General features: G+C 43.9%; 1 protein-coding gene and 1 long non-coding RNA gene across 5 annotated transcripts in view; one reads left to right on the forward strand and one right to left on the reverse strand.

Annotated features, from left to right (window-relative positions):
• The window catches only part of RPTOR (regulatory associated protein of MTOR complex 1), a 220,386-nt gene that overhangs the window by 154,934 nt on the left and 40,569 nt on the right, over positions 1-24,883 (forward strand). For all 4 annotated transcript variants that reach the window (XM_075846163.1, XM_075846165.1, XM_075846164.1 and 1 more), the window contains exons 6-7: positions 3,376-3,551; positions 10,671-10,730. In XM_075846163.1, the coding sequence (XP_075702278.1) occupies positions 3,376-3,551; positions 10,671-10,730 (236 nt within the window). The remainder of the gene's footprint in view (positions 1-3,375; positions 3,552-10,670; positions 10,731-24,883) is intronic.
• The window catches only part of LOC142666196 (uncharacterized), a 145,815-nt gene continuing 123,145 nt past the window's right edge, over positions 2,214-24,883 (reverse strand). Inside the window, exons 3-4 of the long non-coding RNA XR_012851648.1 lie at positions 14,378-14,408; positions 2,214-2,335 (exon numbers count right to left, since the gene is read on the reverse strand). This is a non-coding gene — a long non-coding RNA (uncharacterized LOC142666196). The remainder of the gene's footprint in view (positions 2,336-14,377; positions 14,409-24,883) is intronic.

Here is a 24,883-nt window from a genome sequence, read left to right on the forward strand (position 1 = left end):
ATTTGATGATGTAGTATTTTGTGGTTCTTGGCTCAGGAATTATTAGAGGATGTTTTAATTGTGATCAGTGGGGGTTCTCCTAATAAGGTCTTTCATTCTAAAAATTAAGGTATACTGATTTTATGTTGAAGATGCTTGGTGTCTTTGATTCTGCCAAGCACAGTGCACTCTCTTTGAGATGGCTTTCATTTGAGTGCATTGACGCGCAGAGGAAGCCTCTAGTAATATAGCACACTTATCATATGTTAGGCTGTCACACTACTTTGAGTTCAAACCTCAATTGCCTTCCTTTATACGTCATCACACTGTGTAAGGAAATTCTTTGCAGGATTTTTCACTGCACTCAGGATAAATTGCACTTGCCAGGATAAATTCAGTTATCTGTTAAGATGGAGGGAAGGATTACAATACATAGGTCGACCTTACACGATCATATCCATGTGCTTGTTATCCTGTTGTCTGTGATGAATTCTTCCCTGTACTCAAAAATCGAAGTCTTATCACTCATGCGTCATCTGCAGCATCTTTCGAATCTTGTCAGTGGAGTCTCAGGACAGTAGGACAGCCACAAGAGATTTGCCCGTACGCGGCTACCTTAATGGCAGATTTGCATGTCATATCGGTGATTATCTTGGCGCTGAGATTCTCATTGGGCAGCAGAATTAAGATTCTGATATCTTTATGGCTTTTGTGCCATGCTTTATGGGGCTCTCGCGCCGTGCCCTTTGGGGCTCTTGCGCCGTGCCCGTTGGAGCTTTGACTAGTCTCTCACTGTGCACTCTGGAGAGGCATTATCTATGCCTCTCCATCATTATAACCAGGCAGAATTATTTAAATGGATTATCCACTCTGGAAAAACTAATTTTGTTAGCAGGATCCGTTTATAACGGGGTGTCTGTCACTTATTTTTACGAAAACATATAATCGCATTTTTTACGACATGTACTCGAAGTATAGATCATCATCACCAAAATAGTATATCTTCAGCCTATGTTTTATTTGTTGGAACTGGAATATTTTAAAGGGCCTTGTTGACTCCATGTTGGACAAAACCCAGTATTCATGTAGCCAATGTTCCCAAAAAATTTGTACTGATGCCAACATTTTTGGGTGAATCTTTTTTTCGCTATGGATTGAGCCTGCCTTTGTCACAAAGTGCAAGTCTTTCCCACTTATTCAGTCTTACCCTTACAAATCTTGTTAAGGAATGTGCACACGTAGTGACCAAAAACGTCTGAAAATCCAGAGCTGTTTTCAAGGGAAAACACCCTGCTTTTCAGACGTTTTTTGACCAACTCGCATTTTTCGCGGCGTTTTTCGCGCCGTTTTCGCTGCATTTTTTACGTCCGTTTTTGGAGCGGTTTTCATTGGAGTCTATGAGAAAACAGCTCCAAAAACGTCCAAAGAAGTGTCCTGCACTTCTTTTGACGAGGCTGTATTTTTACGCGTCGTCGTTTGACAGCTGTCAAACGACGAAGCGTAAATAACAGGTCGTCTGCACAGTATGTCGGCAAACCCATTCAAATGAATGGGCAGATGTTTGCCGACGTATTGTAGCCCTATTTTCAGACGTAAAACGAGGCATAATACGCCTCGTTTACGTCTGAAAATAGGTCGTGTGAACTCAGCCTGAGGGGAATTCACATATCCATTTCCATCAGTGTGTGATCAATCAGCTTCCTCCTCTGCTCTTCTATGTCCTTCTTCTTTTCCCCATCATCCTAACCTATTAATATGTTCCATTGCTCTCGGCTGGATTGGCTTTTTCCTTCTCGCGCTCCCACAGGACCCCCCACTCATGGTGTGTTATTGCTGCACTGTGAAGGGCGACAGGCTGAATGAAATGTACTGAGCTGGGAAGTTCTCTCGGCTCTGAGAGAAACTGATAATGTTTCGGTGTACTAATACCCTGCCACATATTGCTGTCTGGGGGCGCATGGCACTGAAGGTGATAAATAGATGTTTCTCATTTAATGCTCTTCCTATTTTTGACCTAGCAGGGTATCCTGATTTATTTATTTTTTTTGTATTTTTTTGTATCCATTTTTCTAAAAAAAAAAAAAAAAATTGTTGATCATCTAATTTTGTTCTTTGCATTTCCTGCTACCTAATAAACCTATATTTTTAATGCATCTTACGTGTATTATGGAAGAGGGTTTATGACGTGATCACATTTTTATGAGCTTGCAGGTTTCAGATATACATACCCACTTTTACTTTTTGATCCTCCTGACATGACATCTTCAGGCTTACATTCTTCTAGAGGCAGGGAAGTATAAGGACATATTCACACACGGCAGATTTTTTGAAGACCGTTCTGCCACTCTGTACAACTCTATAGGAGGTACAGAAAAACAGCCGAGTGAGTTAAAGGGGTTATCCGGAGAGATTAAAATTGATGGCCTATCCTCAGGAAGGCCATAAAAACTAAGGGAAAGCAGCGCTCGCACTTGTGCCGCGGCCCCTTCAAACAGCTGATGGGCCTGGGCTTCTGATTGTCGTATCCCCACTGATGGCCTTATCCTGAGGATAGGTCATCGATTTGATCTCTGGTTAACCCGTTTTACGTTCCAAATCTTCCAACTGCTGACGTTGTAGTGAAGAAAAGTGAACCTTCTGTACTTCTGGGGGAATAGTTGCTCTATCCAATATTACAGGTTGTAAATCAATGAATTTATTAGCAAAATATGTTCCAAAAACTTCTTTGAAAATCCAGATTATTATGTTCTCCTACACCTGGTGAGATACGGACCTTATGTCGGCCATATTTCCCAGACCGAAAACCGTTCAGGAAGCCGGACTCCTAGCATCAGAGTCATCCATAATGCTGTGAGTCACTGCCTCCCCGTGGGACTACTGTCCCATACTGAAAACACGATTACAATATGGGACAGGCAGGGACTCACAGCATTATGGATGACTATGATGCTAGGAGCCCGGCTCCCTGAACTGTGTTCGGTCTGGATAATATGGCCGACATACGGACGGCATCTCACGTGATAAGCAGGCCGGCCTCTAAATTTACATGCACGGGAAGAGGGGGAATGATAAGTGCCTTTCGGATGGGGTTTCTCTTTATAACCAAAAGTGGCGATCGAAACTGAAACCTTTATATGCAGTTGAGTTAATGGTCAGATAGGATGGATCCAATGATTATGACCACACACACACACACACACACACACACACACACACACACACACACACCGGTTATTGTTCTGATGTGACTTTCTTAATGTAAATTCAGCCTTATATCTATGTTTAGGGCGTACACAGCACATGTGCGCCTGATATACATTTTAACCTGACAAGATGCCCAGTCTTGATCGTACTCCATAGAGATATAATTGTACTTCTCGGCTGTTTTATTTTCAGGTTGCTGCTATTAATCCTAGTCACCCACTGGCACAGATGCCTTTGCCACCTTCAATGAAGAATTGCATCCAGCTAGCTGCCTGCGATGCCGATGAGTTGTTACCCATGAACCCCGACCTTCCTGCTGATCTCTTTACCTCCTGCCTCACTACACCAATCAAAATAGCACTGCGATGGTGAGTATGGGAATTTAATTTGTTATAATGCAGTTTTCCACTCAAGACAACCCATATATCCGATTAGATTAAAACTCTATTGGCCAGAATAGTGACCACTGCAAAGAACGTATCACTTGACTCGACCACGTCTTATATAATGGTCACCCATTGACGTTAATATTTTCTGCATGGCCTTGGCCCCATAGATTAGATATGTGTTTGAGGTGTAAGGTCTCTCAATAGCCATGTCATATGGGTCTTGTAATATTTTGCCGAATGACTGGTATATCTTGGGCCCCCCAAAGGAAATAGAGGACCCAATCTGATCTCTGCTCTTATTATTGGACACTCAGGTCATATCATCAGTAAGGACGCTACGGTTGTTTGTGGAACTATGAGTGAATTTTCTCCATCGGCGGCTTATAATGGTGCTTTCTGCTCTTGGACATCATGGGTTCTTCTGAGGCTGGGTCCTCTGGAGGATGTTCCAGACTTCTCATAAGCCAATCCAACCATCCTTTTTTATATTTCTTTAGGGGAAAGGGTTAAGGCGTTATGCACACGACCATTGCCGTTGATCGGGCCGCAAATAATTACCCTAGTGTTTCGTATTTGGGTCCGTAATGCCTCTAAGTTGCTTCCGCTACCGATCCGGATTTCCCATATATTACAGCCGTGTTTGTGTGTCATCCGTATTTTGCATCTGCACCCATAGGTCAGATTTCCAAGGCGTTTCCTAGCAATACGTCTGCAAAAGGCAAATCTCACACGGATGACTTTTCTGTGTTTTCGGTTATCTTTGCGGACCCATAGCCTGGAGTGGCGGCACGGGACTGCAAAAACGGACAGGGATAGGGCATGTTCTATAATTTGTGGAACGAAACAACGGATCCACAAAAACAGATGTGTGCATGGCCCCATAGGAACTAATGGGTCGGTGTTCCTTGTGCAAGAAGTGCAGGTAGCCCACTGAAGAAAAATACTGTTATGTGCATGATCCCTTAGGAGTATACAGCAATATGGGATCAGCACCACATGGTGGTCATTGCTTCACTGTTGTAGAATTTCAGCGTCTCCTCAACCCAATAAGACCTCCCCAGTCATCCCATCGGGGAAGGTGCAGGGCAGTATGAACATGCGCCAAACTCTGTTGTTTCCCCATGTGTGGGTGTATAGACTGGGGCTCCCATGGGAAGCGGTCAACAGTGCCCCCTATCTGTCTGAATTTTGAAGCTCATGTTGGTGCCATCTTCATCGATCTGTATTGTACCCACTCTTGATGTGGTTCTGCAGTTCACCGGACACATGGTCGTTACTAACCGGTGCAATTAAATAGAAAAATTGCATTTAATAATTTTGTAATTTTTGAATGTGTTTGGTTTTTTTATGTTATTTGAGGGACACGACATTATCGTCGATTTTGTGAAGGTTGGTATGACCTGCGGATTGGGGCCTGGGATAATTACCGCCTGGTCCGCTTTGATCCTCTCCCTGGTAATTTTGCGGGTCGCTCGCCTTTTCGCGTTGGCGGGTGACACAAAACTTTGTAGCGTAGATTGCCTGATAATTTATTTGTGTTCTCCGTTCATTTGCATGATAATGAACAGCTGCAGTGGAGACGCTCGCATCTGACACTGATCAATTAGTCTGCAGCGCGTCATCCGTGCGTTCAGAAACCGCCGGGCGCTGTCTGCTCCAAGGATCTTCACTGCTCCCTCAGCGCTCCTCCGTGGTCCTGTACATCACACAGGCTCATTTGTATTATGTGCGGAGTTTTTCAGGATGTTAAAGAAACGCTTTTATGTTTCCAGCTGCAGGCCCTTAATATATCCTAGGGCAGCATTAACACGCCGGGGTCTCAGACTTCACTACCTTGAAGGAATAAAGAGGAACAAACCAGTGTCAAGCGTTTCCCAGCTGTGCTTTAGAAGGATTCTCGGTGTAGCAGAGTGGAGTGTTTTCCTAGAATTCATTGTACAGATCTAGTAATATTACAGCCTGGACCATTATATCTTCCCAGCGGGTAATAATATGCCCACTGTCTGTCACGTTAACCTGTTTCAGTGTGGAATTTGTGACTTCGCATAAGTGAAAGCATTGGCGGCAGCAATGAATCCACAATAAAGGCTCAATGTTGCAGACTGAGTTTGTCATTTGGCACCACTTATTGTGTGAGCAATTTCTAATCTGTTTTTGTAAATACTTGTATTCCCCATAAAATTACAGTTTTGCGGCATCTTGTCTTAGTACTCTGTTTTGTGTCGTTCCTTGGTTCTTCCTCCTGGAAATGTATCAATCGATTGACAATGGGTGGTATCCTTCCCGTTGTCAATAGGTTGTGCTCCTACACAGTCTTTACAGCGATTGGACAGTGTCATAGTGTACAGGGACATGCCCCATTGACAAGGGGGATGGTAAGGTAGTAGGGTGTGCAGCGTTTTTGTGTAATTACCCCCTTAACCATACCAATGCAACTAGTTTTGTCTAGCAGCAGTTCTGTCCGCTGAGCGGAAACTGTACCGAAGTAAGGCGCTGTTCACATCACCTTTGAGATGTCCATTTCGTGTGTATCTCAGGATACGCTATACATGTCCGTAGGTCTCCATTATCCCAACAGTGTCCTTTTGACCTCCTTTGGGTCAGTATACTTTTTTTTTTTTTTTGTGAAGGATGCAATAGCGCAGTAGACTACGCTATTTCATCATACCGGATCCTGCAAAAACAAAAAAATTAAGTATACTGCGCTGTATAAATCTTTTTGTAACATGGGCGCCTATGGGTGACCATGCCACTGTGTGGCATCTTTCACAGGCAGCAGTTTAACGGATACTTCCATGGACATTTTTAAGTGTTTCGTAACGTATTTGTTTAACAGAAGGGTGACGGATCCGTCACCCAAATTCTATAATGGTATCCGTTTAACTCTTAAAATCTCAGTTCTATATTTGTAGTAGATCTGCAATTCATGGGTCCAAGACCCCTCCTGTGCTGTGCCAGCCGTATTGGAAGACAAACCCAAGGCTTTACCATTGACCTAATTCAACAACTACAGTAGCATTCGGGAAAATGAAAAGCCAACTCAGAAATATATCTGAAGCAGTTGGGTGTATGGACCTAAGGCCCGTTATTATGGATATGATCGGCCGCAGAAAGCATCCCGCATTTGCAGAACGTGCTCCCATTATAAAGTATAAAAGAAAAAAATCTTTTGCAGAGACTTCCTATGCCACGGACACCTAACCGTAAGTATACGGGAAGGTGTCCATGGGTAATAGAAATGAATGGGTCCGTAATTACTGACTAATTCTACGTGCATGAGGCCTAAGAACGCTGAGTGACAGCCGGCTGTGTAACCTGTAGTGCTGGACGTCTACGTGTCGCCCAATTTTACCAGAAACAAATCAAGACTTGATAAAAGATCTTCTCTTCTACTGTTGAAGGGTTAATAATCTCCTCTCACAAGGAAAGAGAATAAAAAATGTATCCCGGGCTGAGCGGTGAGGTAGCTGCGTCTGCCAGTCTGCGTACAGAGTCCCATCTCTAGTAATGGAGATACACTGCAGCCTTAATCAAATATCCATCAGCTCAAGTAAACATCTCGGCTCACCTCAGGGGCTGATTTATATGGAGACTCCTGTACATCACACTCAATAACGTTTCTGCTTTACAAAGTATTAGTCAACCATATGAAAAACCTGCCAGGGATCCATTGATCAAAATCTGTGTAGAACGTGTGTGCTTCCGAGTGCCTGGTAATGAGCCGGAGATCAGCCCTGCGCCGCACACACACTCATTCCTCCATCATTAATTTCCATAGCGCCAATATGTAACCTCCGCCGTCTATTACACGCCGACCCAAAAACAGCCCCCACCTCCCAGGAATATAATAGATATTTATAGGCAAACCGCCTGCAACTTTCTATAATTCTGTGTTTCAATTCCTTACCATGTTCAAGTTGCTTGCTGTCAATGAATGGGAATATTCTTGAAAATAATGACCTGTACACAAAGGTACAAAGAAAAGAGAGCTCTGATTCACTTAACCACCCATGCAACCAAAGGGGGTTTTACACAGGACGATTATCCGGCAGACGAGCGTTCATATAACGCTAGTTCCCGATAATTGGTCAGCGATCAGCAGATGAACGAGCAAACGCTCGATCATCTGCTAGTCGTATCGTTTTAAAAATGTAAAAGATTATCGTTGTCTGCAGCACATCTCCCTGACGGGCTGCCGACATGATGATCATGTCTGGGGACGAGCGATCGGTGTAACGACTGCTCGTCCCCATACATAGCTCCGTGTGACAGGCGCAAGCGAGCGCCGATCAACGATGTCTGATTGATGCACCGGCCTTGTGTCAACAGGTGTAAAAGGGCCTTAACTCAATGAACTTGATCAGGATCGGTTTTCAGTCCTATGAATGTTTTCAATCATTGAGAACAAGCAGAGTTCTTCAATGCACCTTTTTTTATTGTGTGTTCCTCCTGTTGTTTAGTGAACAGGGTTCTCTTTTTCCCCTTTTAGTAATTTCTCATGCAATCACATCCAGTACGAAAATAAATTCCACCCCAAAAGCCAAAATCATGTCCTTAAAGCATATCTATAATTATCATTTTTTCATTTGTTGGGGGTGCATTAGCTAGTAGTACATTTGTTAATATACGAAACTTTTTAAAATGCTTTAGGGGGGGGGGTGACATCTTTATTTCCGGTAGCCTGTAGTTCTCAATGCCCTGCCTGCAGGATCTCTGTAAATGGCCAGAAACCTCCTCAGTCAACAGATAAATCCATCTAGTGTAAAACTGTAATTAGAGGACAGGAAGGGAAGGGATAGGAGCGGGATGCAGCTGCAAGTTTTCCACTCACTAATTTAGGGAAACCGGATAAGATGGGAGTGGCATCATCAAGAGGGACTTCTGATTGGCTTGAAGCGCACAGTCTTACATCACACCAGGCTGACCCCACCCATTAATCAAGCATGAGAAAGCAACCCAAAATCTGCAGGTTACCCACAGTATTTCTGCCTGCACTGCATCTAATACACATGCTTTCTAAGGTGGTCATGTGATATATATTTTTTTTTATTTGATTTTTTTTTTTGACCTACCGTTGAGTACACTTTAAAGGGTTAATAACATTCTTTTATTTAATATCTTGTAATTTCTTTTTATTTATTTTAACTTCAGAATATATCATTTTTTCCGCACCGCCAGTCTCGTAGGTACGGAAATCTTCATTTGCAAATATTCCATCTCTCCTTTAATGAATCGAAATTTACATCAGTAATTTGAATAATTCAATCACACGGAGACGCTAATTGAATAATGCAATGTAATTGTACATCGGTATATCCGCTGCTGATCCCCGTGTTGGACAATTAATCTCGTATTATACCACTCCGTCATCCCAATTAGTCATGTTCTCCTATGTATCACATGGTAAAGGATCGCTATCGTCTTCACGGGCCCCTACATAATTAGTAGCACGCTATACTTTATCCTTTCCAAAAGAACAGATAATCTGAGGAGACGCGTTATTTATTGCCAGGATTAAAGAACAAATACATGAAATTAATATTTAGAAATGCTTGGTGGATATTTCATGGATATTATCCCGTTTCCTGACTATAGGAGTATAGTTGTTCTCTTGATGTAAATTATCTGAGATTTTGTCAGGACACGCCCATAAATGTTAGAGGAGATTGATATCGCTCCTATTGATAAATCACTTAAAGGGCAACTCCATAGAACAATTTCCCCACCTGCTTAGGTCTATATGATTGTCCATAAGGAAAAACGATAAGGATACCTTGCAGAGTTTGTCAGACCAATGGATGATTGGGCTAAAATGGGAGAACTACTTTTCCGAGCCGCAAGCATAGAGTTGTAACTTTTCCACCGGGGGGGGGGGGGGATTATAACAGAATAAAGCTCCTCCCAAGACTATATGAAGTTTGTGCTCCATCTTTATACATGACGAGAGGGTCATTCATAATATAAAAAAATTATAATTACCAAAACCCACTATTTTGGGGGGTTTCCTGTTTTTAGTCTATTAAAGGGTTTGTCTCATGATGACAACCTGTTGGGGCACATGGACATCATATATGGGAATTTGACGCTCGGGACTCATACGTAACTATCTCTGTTTGATTCTTTGCCCAAGAGTGTATCTGGAGGCCGGTCCCTGACTAGCGTCAATCGATACTTGCACGACCGCTTCAAAGTGGTGACGTAGAGTTGTACAACAAAGAAGCGTAGGTAAATTGGACCAGTTGAAGAGCAAGCGCAAGAAGTGTCACACAATAGGCGAAGGAACAATTCTTAGAGACCACTATTGGGTTGGTACTGGCTAACCTGAAATACAGAGTTAAAGGAATGTTCCCATTTTTCAACATTCCTACAAGTAGGTGTGGACTTTGCTGATTTGATTCCCAGATTGCGGTCCTCGGGATAGTTTCCAATAGACGATCGAGCTGCAAGTAGAGAGCTTGGTCAAACAGCTCTTGGTCGATAACGGGCAGTCAATGTCAAGTGGAGAAATTGGATGCAAGGGCCAGGTTCAGAAGTTAGGCCACAGGTGATCAGAGCAGGGTCAAGGAATCTGGTCAAAACACAAGGAATCCACAGAAATAAGAAGGAAAACACCAGGAAACTCTCTACCAGGGTTGATAACCAAACAATGACACTAGGGAGCACGGCAGCTTTAAAGGTCTCACATGCTTTGACCGGATCTCGATCCTGAGGTCTGAGCCACACAAAGCCTAATGCAAGGGGCATCACATTGGCATCAGGATATCACACCAATGGAAGTGCTAACAGCCCCCCATGCTGGGTGGATGGAATGCAGTGACTGCCCACGGCTTCCGTCATCATCTCTAAGAGTAAGAGCGGATAGCCGCTCTGCAAAAGCAGCCCCCATCTGGCAGACCTGGTGCTTTCATACATTGCATGGATGGCTGTACATTTGAGTGGCCGCCAGAAAATCTACTAATGTATAGCCAGACGCTGCTTCCTCTGGACGTAAACGCTGATCTGCCGGTTTCTTTTGAAGTAGAATTTATTTTAATTATTTTTCCTAAAACAAATTTCCTTTTATTTGATAAATACTTAATGGTGTGTTTTCTGTTGTAGGTTTTGTATGCAGAAAAGTGTCAAACTTGTTCCTGGTGTCACTCTGGACCTCATTGAGAAGTAAGTAAAGGTTTCGATATTCAGTATTTTTGGGCATTGTTAAAAGGGTTGTTTAGCTTTAGAGTGAATAATTGTGCCGGAGTGGGGGTATTGAATTGTATGAGTGCCGCTGATCCTGGGGGGGTCTCCGCAAATCGTATTGTCAGGGGGTCGATTTAAGGAGCGCTTTAAATTTGCATGGGGCTTTCTCTCTCAACTCTTGCAATTTCGCATTTCCTTCAGTTATGGTTGCTATCTTAAAACCTCAATAAACTTCATATTAAATAAGACGGTCTTAGAAAGAACTGCTAGGAATCCATGACAAAAAAACTGGTTAAGAACCCCTTTCTTAGTGGGTATCCTTAGTGAGTATACTCTTATTGCAATATGTAGGTGTAGGATGGCATAGTAAAACCTAAGGAGCTTACAACCTAAATTGAAGGGCACTGGGAATTCAAATGGCTCGCTGTTATTTTTGGTAGTATGTTATTGAAACCAGAGAGTCCGAAGACAACCCAAATAATCATACAGAGAGCCAAAAACGTAAAATACCTGAGGTTTTGGGAGAAAATCTAACATCTGTAGAGCTCCCTGGGTCCAGCATGGACTGACCATCCCTAAATAACATCTCCGAAATTGTTATATCTACTATGAATAACCAGACCATAGCTCTTTGCCAGTAAACACTGAAATCTCCCTGTAGGAGTGTACAGTCCCAATTCCGAAGTGGTCAGAGATGTTCAGGACAAGTTCACCTTGAGTTCAGAAGAGAAACTCTCATTGCCCAAAGCCCATGAGCAACCGGGAAAAGATAATTGGTTTTTGAGGAGTCGTTCTCGGGAGACGGAGCAGGTTCAGATTAATTAGAGACAAAGCTGTAGGTAATTCTTCATAGTCCGGGAAGGGCGGTATTCAAAAAAATCTGCTAACCTTTCCATTACCACATTGGTTGTTACTAACGTTTTTAACCTCTTCCGATCCATTTCTAAAAGTGTTTAAATAAAAGTTTTGAAGAATTTCTCTTCTTGGTTTTGAACGGACTGAAGAATATTGTATTTTGAAGGTGGTACTTGAAATACATCTGCCTTTTTTGTTTTTTGAGAGTCTTCCCTAGACTAACAGATTGCAGGCCCATAACACTGCTCCATTACCTGGGCATAGACGATTGATGAAATATGAGCAATGAAACCTATATCCACATGTAGTTAAGCAGACCGGGTTAGCAGGTATTACGACTCTGCACCGCTTATGGTGTCCTCTATGACTGGACATCTGGGGATTCATCCATGTACCAGAAAGCAAACTGGTATCGGAATTCTTTATGTAGTTGTCTATTTTAACCACTATCTTCAAATTATTTTCCATTGTATATTGATATAGGGCTTAGGGCCACTTTTCTTTTTGATAAAGCAGAGAGCCTTGTCTAAGGTGGAGCCCACCACTGGGCTTAAGCCATTTAGGCCCTGAGTTTTAGGACTTAGGTTCCTTTTTCAATTAGTTAAACCAGAGAGCTTTGCGCAGGGTGGATCATAACATTTATGGACTCCAAGATCACTCTATATCTAAGCCGTGAACCGTATGGATGTTCATTGACCACAGTTGGCACCACATATGACCATAGGCTTCGAGGTTCCTCTCTACAAACAGCTTTTTAGTGACTACTTTACTTCATGGTCAGCTCCTTTAATGGCGATCTTCTCAAAAGTACTCCTGACTGGTGCCTAGAATTTTTCATATAGCAGTTTCTGGATCCCCAAAGGGTCTACTAGATGTGGGTTCTTACACTATACTTGTTTTGATGGTGAGGCTTTTCTTAAACTGAATACCATGCGAACAAACACTGTGGACGTGATTTATTATTGTATACAGTGAAGAATAAGAAAATGCTGGTATCAACGTAGTGTTACTTGTCCCTTTAAGCAGAAGTATAAGATGTGGCACCTAATTCCCTTAATTAAAAGAAATCTCCTTAAATTGCCGTGTAGATCAGTCTCCGAGCCGCTGCCGCAATGGTTTCTTATCACGCTGGCTGGTCTGCAGCTTCAGGCTTTGTTCTGCCTACTGATTATTTGGGGAATTTGAGAAACTAAACTCTGCAATGTGAATTTTTTCCAATAACGACATTATGTCAATGAGGGTAGAACGTACCGAGCTGCTTGTTTGCCTTCAGTAGCCGCCTCTAATATTGGTTTCTTTTATTCCGCAAACTCTTAATTGCTCAGCGCTCTGGAGCGAGTCTACGAGCGACCAAGATGCTGCCTAAGAAAACACATTAGCAGTATGTGCAGATTTACAGGTCAGCAAGTGAAGTTGCTGGAAGACCTATAGATAAAAGCTCTTGTCATACTTGCCTTCCCACTAACCCCTGCTACATTAATACATATTTCCAATACGTGGAGATCTCCATCAGTGGATAGAAGAACCAATACGCCAATAAGAATAACTCGTTGCTCCTCATCACTCTGACAAACCCATTGGTTAAATTCCTTTAATCCGACCTTGGTCACGGCAAAATACTGTCCGATAATCCAAAACCTTGCTGAACTTGATTAAAAACATGAATTGACCTAGGGCTGCAAGTCTTCTAAATGAGCCTTATCAGTGACGTTGCCATCACCGGGCATCAGGAGCATGTGCCCTGTGTCTTTTGCCCAGCACCAGCGAGCACCACATAAAAAAATAATTCTGGTCATAATTCATGGATCATAATATAGACCATCAATGTGTGATCGGTGGGTGTTCAACACCAACTGATCAACAGAGCCAATGTACATGTAACCTTCACTGTAGTTCCGTACACATATATGCGGAAGGGTCTGGCATTGCCTCTCTGCCCAATTCACTTGAATGGAGCAGAGCTACGTCCCCACGTGTCCAGAACAATATTGAAGGAACTGCTGTACTCCAGCACACGTTGTTCCCCCATCATTCTGCTGATCGTAGGAGTCCCACGAGTCCACCGCCCTAGGATAGGCAATTCATTTAAATTCCTGGAAAGCCCTTTAGTTACTGTAAGCTTCGTTTAAAGGGCTTGTCTAATGAAGACAAGCCTTTTTTTATGTGGATCCCAACTGATTGCCGAGGGTCTACTTTCTCTGAGAACCAGCAATCAGCTGTTTATTGCCGATCAAAACCTAATTTGTCTATACATAAAAATGATTAGCCGTCCATGTAATGCATGCACACTCTCCATTCTGGATCTCCCTCTATGACGTCCATATGCCCTAAAACTACATATGGACAGGGGTTGTCTCTCTAAATAACCGTATGTGCACAAAAAATTAGAAAGGTAACCTGTCCCCTTAGAGTTGTGCAACTTCTATATTGTCGTAAGTTTTCCTGAGCGCATAAAACAATTTTCATGTGGCGACGGGACCCAGTTTACTATGACATTTAAGCATCGATCTGAAGGACACGTATAGTTTATCGCATCCGACTAAAAACTCCTGAAGGAAACCAAGCTCCTAGTGCGGCCACAATTAAATGAAAGTCACTCAGCATGCCCACATACCCCCTATTACATATGCAGATTGCCAGGTGGAGCTTTCAATCGAGCACAGCATTTCAGATATAATGGGAGAAATATCTGCATCAGATTTCCTCTGGGCTGTGACCCACGTTGCTAGAATTTACTCGCTGTTCATTTGAAGTAATTACGCATACATTACCGGCAATATCCATCGCTTCCTTACGCGTGTTCTGCGGAAAAATAGAAAACAATGCAAAGAATTAAAACATAGAGACGGGTAATAAGGAGATGAGTATTTTCTATCTGTTCCCGACCTCAAAATCAACAGTGAATGTTGTCAAAAAGGAGAATTGCAATGGTAAAATGGCTCTGGGGTCAAAAGAAGTGGAAACTGAGGCTTCCTTCTAAGTGAAGGATTTCTCGCACAGATAGAATATGTAATAAATGTATACCCTCAAAGCTTTCCAGAAGACGGCTCTGCAGAGATGGCAGAATGGTGCCCTGCCGTCTCTCCTCATAACACCATAGTACAGCTTCTTCAAGGATGACATCCAAATTTATAGTGCAGTTCCAGTCCTAGTTTTCATTAACATAAATTGAACTGTTCACATTCCTTCATTTAATGGAGAATATATTTTTAATCAATAGGTTTTACAGACGCTCGTTTTCTTATTCTGAAGTTCACTCCCATCATGTTAAGGATAGAGCAAAGATTTTATTTTCTCTTTCATCTGGGAGGAGCTTTCTCCTGTGCTCTTTGTCGCCCTCTGCTGAGTAACACGCTTTGAAATATCTGGCAATGGGAAGCGGACATTTTTTTCTGACAATTGGAAAACTCTGTAAAGGTCCCCAAATGCAGCACGGATGCCTAAACTGCAACCATTCTGACCCACAAGGGTTTCCACAGCCTTTCTGCCAAAGTCAGTCACCCAGCTCTCCTCCCCTGCGGTCCGCCGACACCCGTGAGACTTTATAGCTTGGTTTCCTGCTGTTTACCCTCCTTGACTGTACCCTCCATCTATAAAGCTGAACTCTGAAATGTGATCTCTCCGGCATACTCTGACTTTCCCAAATCTTTTAGATATGTGAATTGCTTCATCCTTCTTTTCCCCTGCTGACCTTTTGGCCTCTTCTCCCTCGTATGTTGCGGACCTCTGGCATCTGAACCCGAGATAGGCATAGAGGATTCAGGGTATGTTGTCTCGCTCATCTCCATCTGTCCTGCCTGTGGCTAATGAGGACCGTTAAATCCTCAAAATGTTGGCACTCTTCCCATCTAAAGGCTATAACGCAACGCCTAGAGACCGCTTGGCGGGCAAACCTCCCAGTTGTACAGAGTGAGGTTGCCACTCTGCATACAAACGTCACTACCATTGAGAACTCTTTTGGCTAGGATCTCGTCTTGATGCGTTCTTCTATGGAAGAGCGTCTTTCCCTGCTTCTCCTCCGTCAAACTTTAAACGACGTTGATACCAAACTGCAGAGACTTTACGAGCACTCTGATCTTTGATTTAGAGACCCCCAATGACTATCTCGAGTGGACTTGGTTATGACCCTGCTTCTACAACTCCAGAACTCACCTGACCCCTCTCCACTGTCTATTGAGGAAGGTTTTAGGGTCGACCATCAGCCCAATGTGGGTAAGTCTCGCCCTAAAGATCTGTACTCTCCCTACATATCAGCTAAGAGATCAATTTATTAATCTGGCTCTGAGGTCTCCAGACTTTCAGTTTAGGGGGGACCATCCCACAGTTTCTTGATTTACCCAGGTTCTCCCTACTCCTTAGATCTGCCCTTATCCCTTTTGGTAAAGTTGCGCTAGAAAGTTATTTTGCAGTGCTGGGATTCCCAATTTGCTTTCATTGTGACCCTCGAACAGCGCTCACTTATATTACCACTCTCGTAAGGATCCGGGAGCGTTCTTTCGAGCCATCTTCTCAATGGACTTCTGTATTTAACTCTCACCGTTTGTACTCTGATTCACCTGTAGACCCCCATCCCATTACTGCTTAGAACAAATGTACATCACGCCCCCTAGTGGCAACTGCAGGCAGCAGGAATTTTACAACTTAACTCTGCAGGGGATTTGGAGCTCTGTATCAGAGCAATGTAGTTCCATCACCTATAGAGCTATATTAAAATATTATTCAGCGCAGAAATATTAACCTTAAAATGGCATGGAGTTAAAAGGTGGACAAATTAAGCCTCTTACGTGTCTAACAGAAGTGTCATGGCATTAAAAAAATGCCAGTCGGCTTTAAAGAATTGCGGACCTCTTGATGCCAATGTTTCAAGGATGATTTAAATGCCATGGCCTACCGTCAGAATGTTTATAGCTTAAGGCTCCCACATAACAAAACTGTACCCAGAGGATATTGGTGTTGAGCTGGCACAAAAGGCTACAGACTCTGGAGACAAGTAGTGGGCAAGTAATTAAGCCACTTGGGTCTGGGTGGTTGTGATGAGGAGCCAACAAGGTCCTGGCACTATCAGCTAAGAGCAGGTACATGGACTGGTGGGAACATCTGCAGTTGGAAGAGCTGCACGTATTGTACGGGGCTTCAATAAGTGAGAATAATATGTTTGCACGGCGTCATCCTCTGGATTTGTTCAGTGGCAGCTCTGCAGCTTTATAATAATAAGAACCTGGATCTCCTAATGCCGCAGTCCGCATGTCATATTGATTTACACAGTAGGAGATACTTGCTTATGGGGAGGTGGAATAATAGCTGTAGGTAAAGTTGTGGCTCCACACCATGTATGTGTGTGTACATACCATTATATAGAGTGCGTGTGGATATAAATAAATATATATATATATATATATATATATATATATATATATATATATATATATATATATATATATATATATATATATATATATATATATTTGCTGGTTCTTCGCACTGGGGAGCTTCAGAATTAGAAAAAGGGTCTGCTTTTGTTTCCAGAAGCAGCAGCATTCTTGTCCATGGACTGTGTCTGATATTGCAGCATTCTGCAATACCAGACACAGCCTGTGGAGAAGTGGGGCACAAAATCCTGAACAGGGGTATTTCCCAGTGAAAGATTATTTTTAAAGCACCTAAAAGGTACCCTAAGAAAAACATGCCAGCACCTGCTTCTCTATTCTTAATGTCTCACCCCTTTTTGTTTTAGGGGTCACACAGGAAAGCATATCCCCTTTAGTGTGACCACTTGATTGCATCAACTGCACTTTAAACCAGGGGTTTTCCACGATTAGAAAAACATGCCTGCTTTCATCCAAAAATATGGCTGCAGTACCACATACAACCTGTGGTGCTGTTTTTGGAAAACGGCAGCCATGTTTTTCTAACTCTGGACAACCCCTGCAGTTGCCTTGGACCCTGCTTGGGCAATCCGCTATAAACTTAACATAGTGGCACACCTGTTGGCTTGTTTTTCTGTTAACTGCCCAAATCTAAAGGGGCCGGTCCTTGTGCCTCTGCGAGGACTAATGGGGTGAGATTCATCTAGTCACCAACTCCCTTCCTGGCTAATACAATTGTGGTCATGCAGGGTGAGTTATTCCTTTAGAACGATTACTTAGTGAGTTACCTGCTTCTCCCAGATTACCTATGGGAGTAGTAGTACTAGCAGTCATACATAATTAACGTGGCATGTGCATTATAGTATGGATGACATGGTGAGGACAGTCGTCAAGGTTCTCCCTGCTTATCCTTGAGGCGTGGAGGTCACGGCGGTGAGGACACAATAGGCGCATGACTATATATTTTTAGTTGGGGATTGGATTGACATTACATGTCCTTTTTCTTTCCCACTGTACTTATGGGACTGAAAATTGATCGCAAAGACAGTGACGTCCCAGTAATGCACTTTCCTAGTTACGAACCTTCCCCATGAATATGGCTGGATATCTAATTTAGGCAGAATGGATGGGTGTGAAGTGGCGCGAGAAGAGTGCATTAAAATCATTATATGTACTAGATGCCTCTCGTCCCAATCATGTGAAGGAGGCGGATGGGGGGGGGGGTGTTAGCGCTTGCTTCATAGTAGCTTTGCCCGGGGAACACCAGTGAAGGGGCCTGTAGGTAAGAAGTAGGAATTATTGGTCAGAGGGCATAGATTGGAGCGGTATGTGGCCTATTGCATTTCTTCTGATTTCAAAGATGTCGTTTTCAGCATGTCCTACCATTATGATTACTACAACTTCTCTATGAAAAACAGTGACGGCGTAATCCGCATTGAACAGTGACAAACACTAGCCAGATGAGGAGTACTCGACGCACAGTAGCCAGGGGTTGTACAGTATTAGAAAAACATGGCTTCTATCTTCCAAAAACAGCACTACATATGCCCACTGGTTGTGTGTGGTATTTAAAGGGGTTGTCCAGTCATAAGAAATTGATGGCCGATCTTTAGGATAGGCAATCAATATCAGATCGATGGAGGTCCGACACCGGGCACCCCCGTCGATCAGCTGTTTAAAGGGACCGCAGCACTTGACCGCTGCTTCCCCTTCATTCCTTATCTGTAGCGGCGGTTCACAGTATTTCAAGCCTTCTCCCATTGAAGTGAATGGAAGAAGGCTGTAATAGTGACCGTAATGAAGAGGAAGCAGCGGCTTGCACCTTCAAAACATCAGGTCGGCGGAGGTGCCGAGAGTTGGATCCCCACTGATCAGATATTGACGGCCTATCCTGAGGATAGGCCATCAATTTCTGGTCTATTTACTGAGCTGCCATAGAACCAATGGACAGGTGTGGTGCTTTTTCTGAAAGAAAGCAGCCATGTGTTTCTGAACCGATACAACCCCTTTAAGCGTGTTCGTTGAGCATTTGGGATTGCAGTGCCACGATCCAGGGGTAATTCCCTTTTTCTAAGTATTGTGGTACCCCCCCCCATTATTTTTTTCAGTCCCCACAATCCTCCGTTCATTTCTTCCAATCCCTATTTTGACTATGAATTCCCATCATTTCCTTCCTCGTCATTCCGCTGGTCCTCATTAATTAGTTAATTAACTTCTCACAGACACACAATGACTCTTATTCAAAGAATGTTTTGAATATTTATGACCTCAAATGAGATTATTATATTAAGTTCTATTATTGGTGTCACAGAGAAGACGCTGCACATACAATCCTATAACCCTTTTATATTTGACACTCTTTTTGCACAAGTCTTTGCAACCTACTGGTATTCGCGTTTATAGAACTAGTTAGACATGTTCATTATAGATCTGTTGGTAGGTTTAAAGGGGATACCAAGGGTTAGAAAAAAATGGGTATGCTTTTTTTCTTTTTTTTTTCTCCTTGAAGCAACGCCACATCGGTCTTTGGGCTGTGTCTGGTATTGCAGCTTATTTCCATTCAAGTTGCTTTCCTTCTCCTTCCTGAGGTTGCGTGCAATGTCAACGTTGCTCCCACGTGGCGTTGCACTTTTGTTTTCTTGCCCTCCCTCTTCTGGTTGTCCACTCTGTCGATTTCTTGTGTTTGCTCGCTCCCTGTTTCTCGTTTCCTTTCGGTTGCGCGCGCTCTTTCTGCTGTTCTGTCGGCTGCTTTCTCTCAGCTTCCGGCTTTTTTGCTTGCTTGCCATTTTATGTACTTTCTCTCCCTCTGTCTCGATGTTACGCTCGCTAGCCCTCTCACCTTCTTTTTCTGGTTTTCTCTCTGTTGCTCTCTCTCCTTGCTAGTAACTCCCTCTCTGCTGCTTTTTCTCTTTCGGTTCCTGTCTGTCCAGGTTAATCTTTTATTCGCTCGCTCTGTTGCTTTCTCTTTTGTTCACTTTCCCTTTCTCTCTGTCAAAGTTGCTTGCTCTCTTAGTAGAGGTTGCTCTCTCGTTTACTGTCTCAGCAGAGGCTGCTCTCTCGTTTACTCTGTCGAGGTTGCTCTCTCGTTTACTCTGTCGAGGTTGCTCTCTCGTTTACTCTGTCGAGGTTGCTCTCTCGTTTACTCTGTCGAGGTTGCTCTCTCGTTTACTCTGTCGAGGTTGCTCTCTCGTTTACTCTGTCGAGGTTGCTCTCTCGTTTACTCTGTCGAGGTTGCTCTCTCGTTTACACTCTCGTTTACTCTGTCGAGGTTGCTCTCTCGTTTACTCTGTCGAGGTTGCTCTCTCGTTTACGCTGTCGAGGTTGCTCTCGTTTACTCTCTGTCGAGGTTGCTCTCTCGTTTACTCTGTCGAGGTTGCTCTCGTTTACTCTCTGTCGAGGTTGCTCTCTCGTTTACTCTCTCTGTCGAGGTTGCTCTCTCGTTTACTCTCTGTCGAGGTTGCTCTCTCGTTTACTCTCTCTGTCGAGGTTGCTCTCTCGTTTACTCTCTGTCGAGGTTGCTCTCTCGTTTACTCTCTGTCGAGGTTGCTCTCTCGTTTACTCTCTCTGTCGAGGTTGCTCTCTCGTTTACTCTCTCTGTCGAGGTTGCTCTCTCGTTTACTCTGTCGAGGTTGCTCTCTCGTTTACTCTCTCTGTCGAGGTTGCTCTCTCGTTTACTCACTCTGTCGAGGTTGCTCTCTCGTTTATTCTCTCTGTCGAGGTTGCTCTCTCTCGTTTACTCTCTGTTGAGGTTGCTGTCTCTCGTTTACTCTCTCTCTGTCGAGGTTGCTCTCTCTCGTTTACTCTCTCTCTGTCGAGGTTGCTCTCTCTCGTTTACTCTCTGTCGAGGTTGCTCTCTCTCGTTTACTCTCTGTCGAAGTTGCTCTCTCTCGTTTACTCTCTGTCGAGGTTGCTCTCTCTCGTTTACTCTCTGTCGAGGTTGCTCTCTCTCGTTTACTCTCTGTCGAGGTTGCTCTCTCTCGTTTACTCTCTGTCGAGGTTGCTCTCTCTCGTTTACTCTCTCTGTCGAGGTTGCTCTCTCTCGTTTACTCTCTCTGTCGAGGTTGCTCTCTCTCGTTTACTCTCTCTGTCGAGGTTGCTCTCTCGTTTACTCTGTCGAGGTTGCTCTCTCGTTTACTCTGTCGAGGTTGCTCTCTCGTTTACTCTGTCGAGGTTGCTCTCTCGTTTACTCTGTCGAGGTTGCTCTCTCGTTTACTCTGTCGAGGTTGCTCTCGTTTACTCTCTGTCGAGGTTGCTCTCTCTCGTTTACTCTGTCGAGGTTGCTCTCTCGTTTACTCTGTCGAGGTTGCTCTCTCGTTTACTCTGTCGAGGTTGCTCTCTCTCGTTTACTCTCTCTGTCGAGGTTGCTCTTTCTCGTTTACTCTCTCTGTCGAGGTTGCGCTCTCTGTCGAGGTTGCGCTCTCTGTCGAGGTTGCGCTCTCTGTCGAGGTTGCGCTCTCTGTCGAGGTTGCGCTCTCTGTCGAGGTTGCGCTCTCTGTCGAGGTTGCGCTCTCTGTCGAGGTTGCGCTCTCTGTCGAGGTTGCGCTCTCTCTGTCGAGGTTGCGCGCTCTCTGTCGAGGTTGCGCGCTCTCTCTCGTTTACTCTCTCTGTCGAGGTTGCGCGCTCTCTCTCGTTTACTCTCTCTGTCGAGGTTGCGCGCTCTCTCTCGTTTACTCTCTCTGTCGAGGTTGCGCGCTCTCTCTCGTTTACTCTCTCTGTCGAGGTTGCGCTCTCTGGTTTACTCGGTCGAGGTTGCTCTCTCTGGTTGGTCTTTTCTAATGATCCTTCCTTTTTCTCTTTAATCAGAAGTAAAATAAAGCTTCTATAAAATGGATGTTAGTGGCTTCCTCTCGGTGAGCGGACCCTGTTCACATATGTACACATTTTTCTTTATCTCTACATTTCGCAAGGTGCCTATTAAAGATTAGTGGAATTATGTACAAACCATGTCCTGATTGTTGAGTTCTTTGTTCCGACACACAATGATGCGCTCCCTACTACAAGATTTGCTGCCCTGACATTTACTGAACGTCACCTGTATATTTATTTTGGTTATCTCCACAGCGCAGCCTGCGCCGCCGCACGTCTTATGTCACCAACTGCATTATTCCACCTGTCGATCTCGGCACGCGCTATTGTTACTGATTACACAAGTCCATAAGCAGAGGACAGACGGCGGCCTTCGTTCAAGATCTGCCAGCCAGAAGGATGGCATTAAAGAGAACATCTGTATAGTTCTTAATCTCTGTCCTAAATTCTTTTCCGCTGCTTTTATTAAACCCTCTGCATCTAAAGCCCTTCATCCAATCTATCAAAACATGTCTATGTTCTTCCCCGCAGGGTCCGGCTTGTGAGGGGTTAATCCCCATGTCTTTCTCATAGGCGGCGTTCATCACATTTCAGCTTCCATCTGACAAGAGTTAATGCATCTGAGTCCAATAGTTCAGCGTGTTCCCGTTTTCCTGCTGTGGGTTAATAAATCTTTGCAGCAGTGCTGGGAAATGACTGGGTAGTGCGCATAACCGATTCTTTTTCTTGCAATCTGCAGGGTAAATCGCACGCTGTTCCGGAAAATCCACCTTTCTTAAATATCCATCCTTTCACCGACACGTGCCTTAAATATCAATTAGCGGAGTGCCACTCCATCTGCGTCCATATGACGGTGCCTGGCACCTGGGGATCCGTAATTCACCGTTTCAGCTGACTTTTCAAGCCCGCAAAGCAGTTTGTTTTGTAATTAGGCAGCAAAACGACAAGGTAATTGCCTGTAGCCGATTCTTAACCTCTTCAGATGCAAATATGGCAACTGTGGCGGTTTCCTCTGCGGTATCAGAGGGGAGAATATGCAAATGTTGTTTGTATTGGGTAGCAATAGAGTGATTAAATAAGTGTGCTAATAGGTAAATAGTAATAGGCAGCGCACTCTGGGATTGTATTACTCTGTAATTAGGGACAGAGGTGTTAACAGCGTGGGGCATCGGGGTCTGTCACGCTGCCAGTACTGTGCAAATAAGTTTTATCCAGAATAGGGCAGATGAGACGATTGGCAGCAGAAGGATGGGGGATGGGCTGCAGACCTCTCTAGATGTCAGACGTTTTCCTTCCCACACACACAGACTCCGTCGGTTGCTTATTTCTTGAGCAGTGAAAAGGATAATACGACTAAAGTCGTCTATTTATCTGGAAAGCATGGCCCATTAGGACAATCAACCAGAGGACAAGCTGCTGGTCAAGGACAGAGTCAATGGAGAGGAGTCTGCAAATTATTATTGAGTGCTTTGCCAGAAGGCCTCACGGATGGCATAGAAATAATAGGGGCGTAGCTATAGGGGGTGCTAAAATAGCAGTGGCAGTTTTAGTTAAAATAGCAACGGGGACCTAGTCCCTAAAGGGGCCCACTAGTATTGTAAATGGAGAGCGAGGCCCCTATTACATCATGCCTCTCAACCGTCCCGTATCCAGCAGGACATTACTGGATTTTGTATGATGCCCCACTGTCCTGGGTAGCTGACAGCATGTCACAGTTTCAACTCTATCTGTTTCCTCAAAAAGCAAATGCAGTTGAATACAACGGTGGAGCAGGGAGCCGTCAACTCCCTGCTCCAGCATTCACACTGTGACGCCGTGACGCGATCGGCTTAGCACAGACATGCGCAGTGATGTGATGTCATCACTACTGCCTGCACTGAGCCACACACAGCACAGACTGGGTGAGACCTGCAGAGGAATCCTCCTCCATTTGTTGTGAGAACAGGGCTAGGTGATTTTTTATTTTATTATATTTAGGAAGCACAATGGGAGCATTATAACGTGTATGTATTGGCACTGTGTGGCACTATACTGTGTGAGGGGGCACTATGGGGGCATTGTACTGTGTAGTGGGCACTATGGAAGCATTATACTGTGTGAGGGGCACTATGGAAGTATTATTTGGGAGGTATGATTACTTATTCAGCTATTTACCCTGAACTTCATGGTTCGGGAATAGAATGACAGGACTACAGTATAAACTGACACACGCAGAGAAGTAGTCAACCGAGGGGAAGGTAACTAGGTGATACCATTATAGACACGGTTATGGCTGACTTTAGTGATTGTCGCCTAGATCTGTGAGCTGTGTTAAAGAGCATGGTAACGGTTGAATTGAATATAAGGACATCACACAAGAGGGACTTGTAGTTCTAGGTACTTTGTATTCAGAGGTATGTCGGATCAGGATAGTAGTTCACAAGGCAGGTCTTGTATACCAGATGTACGTTGATGTGAGCTAGAAATCCACTGCCACCTTCAGGACGCCGAAAGCCAAACGTAATGATGAGATTAATGAACACATATGGCGGAGGTGTGGATTGTTCCAGCATGGTCCAGATGTCACCATTATTGAGTAGGCACACAGAAACCTGATTGAAATGCGGTGCGGCTCATAGAACACATATGGGTTGCCCGTCCTACCACAAGATCACTCTCGCTTGGGTCATTTCTAGACTCCTATTATGATATCTCTAACCATAGATACTATGAAGATATTGGAGCATGATCCGGTCTTGTTGTCCTACCTTACAAATGTCATACAGATGTAGCAGAGTTGTGATAAAGGGGTGTCTGCTTTAGACAACCCTCTTTTAAATTGCCCTATTACATTACGGCAGACATTCTGGTGGTGAATGGGTCTCCTCTTTCCAGTTTCAAGACTTCGTTTACCACGAAGGACAGTCTATCTAGACCTCTTACTTCATTTGAGGCGTCTGCTCTGTCTAGGGTTGTCTCTACGCTGCTCAGGAGTCAGACGACCCTTCACCCCACATGTGGCACAGTGAAATAGGGAGAAATTTGTCCTCAACAGATTGGGATAAAGCTCTCTAATTAACCCATCTATCTCCCCTGGGATTTAAAGGGGTAATCTGGTGAGAGAAA

Source organism: Rhinoderma darwinii, chromosome 13, assembly GCF_050947455.1.
Source record: "Rhinoderma darwinii isolate aRhiDar2 chromosome 13, aRhiDar2.hap1, whole genome shotgun sequence".
NCBI lineage: Eukaryota > Metazoa > Chordata > Amphibia > Anura > Rhinodermatidae > Rhinoderma > Rhinoderma darwinii.